Source organism: Hordeum vulgare, chromosome 7H (assembly GCF_904849725.1).
Source record: "Hordeum vulgare subsp. vulgare chromosome 7H, MorexV3_pseudomolecules_assembly, whole genome shotgun sequence".
Classification (NCBI taxonomy): Eukaryota; Viridiplantae; Streptophyta; class Magnoliopsida; order Poales; family Poaceae; genus Hordeum; species Hordeum vulgare.
In genome coordinates this window covers 615,530,267-615,533,948 of record NC_058524.1, presented here as the reverse complement: position 1 = coordinate 615,533,948, position 3,682 = coordinate 615,530,267, and the positions used below count along the sequence as shown (strand labels likewise).

Here is a 3,682-nt window from a genome sequence, read left to right as displayed (position 1 = left end):
GACTGGGGAAGGCCCAAAATCGGATCGCTGCAGCCTGTAAATGGGCCAGCCCATTTAAAGTTGCTAGCTCCCCCCTCTATGCGAAGCCCCGACATCGCTCCACACAGAGCCGCGAATAGCAGTTCCCCTGGATGCTCTCCATTCTCCATCAGATGGGCCCTGTTGTTGCTAGTTCTTTCAAGATAACAAACAAACACAGGGCACCCGAATTTGGAAGCCCGAAAACACAGCCCAGTTTGCTTGCAAATAAAAACAAGGCAGCAACACGTAGTGCGTATTTAGCCTGATTATTCTTAGCTATCATAGAGCCATCTGGTTCATCTAACAACAGGTATAAGCACCCTCGCAAAAAAAAAAAAAAAAAAAAAAAAAACAGATATAAGCAGAAAGAGCTGTAAGTTGAGCATTCACTGCAGATCATTTTACCCCCGTTGGCAGTCAGCTTCGAGTAATTGACCTAAGATATAGGTAGAGTGCAGTCAACTTCAATAGGCAAATCAATACCACACGATATTTAACTGAGCTCGTATAGTACACTGTCGAAAGAGCACGCCAGATCAGTTGAAGCAATCAAGCAAGGTCCTGTGGCCTTGTCAATGCGCACCATAAATCAACACACCCGAGAATCTCATCGACGGGCAATTTTGGCTGCCGTGCATTAACCCTTCAGAGGAGACAAATTGAAAAAAGGACCAGTCAGCAAAGCAACGAGCAAATGGGGAGTTGTATGTGTAGGAATGTTGTCAGATTAAACAGAATATGCTGAGAGCAGAAAGAAACCCAAAGGCCAATGAAAAATTCAAATGAGACAGCAAACTTCAGGTAATCTAGAAACTTCCTTGATGCAAGACATAATGTTGTTATTGGCAAATAAAACGGAGTACGTGCAAAGTACTTTCTGAAGAGAGTTTAACTGGAACTCAGATGGGACAACTTCAGCTAACCAAGAAACTCAAATACAACGCACAACAGTAGGGCAAGATCAATAAAGAAGATTGTGAAATGCAAAGGAGCAACTTAGGTAAGGAAGCCTGAGTAAAAATATTGATTTTTTCTTATCATCCAATCCACCAATCAGTTTCTATTTCTATCAAAATATGGCTGAAATATAGTACTAGTATGTTTAATTAGCTAACAAATCAGACATGCACAACCAAACTCTATAACTGCATGTCAACGCCGCATATTCGACAAATCCTATACAAGGATTAACTAACAGTTATATCTCTGTTTTACCTAGGAGGATGCTAATAATGCATGCCAAACATATACTCACCGGAGCTGTGATAAACATCGCATTTCACAGATGAACACGCCTTAAAGATGCTGTATATCTTTGCGCATCCCTCATGACTTGCCGAGGTCTCTTTTGACAGATGCACAACCATTCTTTTCAGCGTCGGCGCACATCCAAGTATCAATTGCAATAAATCAAATTCATGATCCTCTCCTTGGAAGCCATTGAACTCCATTTCTTCCAGAGCAGGCAAGGAGATAGTCTCGAACCTCCAGTTCCGAAACTCACAGGGACAATGTAGTGGGCATCCTCCTTCCATCTAAAACCGAAAATGTGTATCAGAGTAACCACACAATGTATTGTTGGGGTATATAAATATAATAAGAGGCAGAGCAGAGAATTACCGCTGATCTGTTCAGGATGAGCTTAAGCCTCCGCGTAGCAGCATGAATTCTATCGACCCTAAGGAGATGAAAGACGAACCCTCCATAAGCATGCCCCTTTGCTGTGAGATGTAGCTCTAAACAAGAGAAGGGAGCAACCATAATATGTTTCCCTATCTCCTGCGTAAAGTTGTCCCCCTGAGCGTGTAAGAAAGACAAGTCCTGAAAAAACAATTACCAAGATACCAAGATATGCATCATTCACAAAATTAATTTAGTCAGAAACTTGCAGTAGAGGGGACGCACCGCGCGGGCATGAATCTGCAGCGAGGATAGCTGTCCTTGTCTCTCTGCCGTCTGTAGCCGCAGCTTCAGCTTCCTGAGGCTCCAAAGACCAGATACAATACGGTGCCCCAAGTAGCAGCAGTGCCACGAAACCTTCTCCACCATTGGTGCCAAGACGGAGATGCTGATCTCCCCACCATTGGAAAATGAGAGGGCCAATTGTTTAAGCGCGGGCGCAACGATGTCCACATGTTGTGTCTCGCTCTCCCGGTGGTGCACAGCAAGCTCCTGCAGCGACGGGGAGTTGACCCTGATGTCGCACTTGTAGTTAGGATACAAACCCCTGGTGACGCTGAGCGTGCGCAGGCGCGGGCAGCAGGAGAGCAAGGCGTCGAGCTCGGTAGTGCAGTCCGACAGGGACAGCGCCTCGATTCCGGGGAACTGGGCGCCGGCTGGCATGCGGAGGGAGAAGGGGGTGGACAGGCCCAGCGAGATGGAGGTGGCGCGGTGCGAGCAAGGTAGGTCGACCGCGATACGGCTTCCGGAAGGCAGGTCGGTTAAGTGGGAGGGGAGGCGGAAGTCGAGCTTCTCCGGCTCCAGCCGCGCGGCGGCGCGGAGCAGCGAGTTGAAGCCGGCGCTGTCTGTACTCTGTTCCATGGGGACGCAGATTTCGAGGAGGGAAACGGCGTGCGGGGGAGGCAGGACGCGGCCGAGCGCCGCCTCGAGCGAGGGGAAGGGGACGTCGCGGAAGACGATCTGGCGGAGGAGGGACCAGAGGCCGCGCCACCGGCGGGAGAGGACGCCGGTGCGCGCGGCGGCGCTGGCGCAGGGGAGGCGGGCGAGGAAGAGGAGGATCACCTCGTCGGGGAGGGCGCTGATGAGGTCGGCTCCACCGGCTGGGCTGCCTACATCCTGGGTGGAACTCCGGCGAGGCCCCGAGCTCCCCTCCATCGACGCCTGCCCGGATCTCACCTCCTACGGCGGAGTGACAAAACCAGATGGGGATGGAATGGATGCACTAGCGGACTACCGGTCATACACTTTCATAGCATCTTTTCCGATAAACAGAATATATTACTCCTTCTGTCACAGTTTACAAGGCATGCACGTGTACCTAGATCGACAATTTAACTTATATAAAATATATTGTTTAACATAAAAATTATATCATTAAAAAATAAAACATCTAAAGTTTTTTATGATATATTTTTTGTAATATATGTCTCTCATTAAGTTGATCAAATTGATAACCTAGATACACGTGCCGGACTTATAAACTGAAACGGAGGAAGTAGTACGATGAAGATATCAATCTCCTACAACGCAATACCCTAATAACATTATGAATGCACGTAAGCCAAAACAAAAAGAAAAAGAAGCTAAAAATGAAAAAGCCCCGCAACAGAGTTTCAGTCCTTGCAGCAGCAGTAGAACCACCATCAAAACAACACCTAAGGTTCAAGTTCTCCAAAAGCGACGCCTCAAAAAAGGAAACAGTACACAAGCGTCTTCGTCACCCGATCGTAGATCTTGGTTTTCATCATGAAGATAGTCCCCGCTCTAAAAAAATGCTTTCAACAAAGCCATTGCCAGCACAACCAATTAAGATCAGGTCTTGGATTTTCATTCTAAAAGGCAAGACCTTGAACATTCACATGTGATGTCGCCCCCACTTACATACCACTCCTACAAATCCCGAAACTCGAAGCAAGTTCCTCACCACCATAGGCTCCAATCACTATTACCAGTCCTCCAACTTCGGCTTCCATGACATTCT

General features: G+C 47.6%; 1 protein-coding gene across 1 annotated transcript; it reads right to left on the bottom strand.

Moving 5' to 3' along the window:
- Nucleotides 1–247: 247 nt before the first annotated feature.
- Nucleotides 248–2,939, bottom strand: LOC123413280 (putative FBD-associated F-box protein At5g56560). Its single transcript, XM_045106221.1, has 4 exons — nt 1,927–2,939; nt 1,642–1,842; nt 1,277–1,556; nt 248–664 (listed from the first exon to the last, which is right to left on the bottom strand). Exons 1-4 carry the CDS (start codon nt 2,854–2,856, stop codon nt 594–596), a joined length of 1,482 nt encoding a protein of 493 aa, XP_044962156.1. The 5' UTR covers nt 2,857–2,939; the 3' UTR covers nt 248–593.
- Between the last annotated feature and the right edge of the window lie 743 nt (nt 2,940–3,682).

Bases quoted from the DNA above. Each gene is read 5' to 3' on its own strand.
- LOC123413280 (XM_045106221.1), bottom strand. From the start codon at position 2,856: ATGGAGGGGAGCTCGGGGCCTCGCCGGAGTTCCACCCAGGATGTAGGC. The intron at 1,843-1,926 runs GTGCGTCCCCTC...TTGTTTTTTCAG, and splicing joins TGCAGATTCATGCCCGCGCG to GACTTGTCTTTCTTACACGC. The intron at 665-1,276 runs GTGAGTATATGT...TCTCCTCTGAAG, and splicing joins CGATGTTTATCACAGCTCCG to GGTTAATGCACGGCAGCCAA.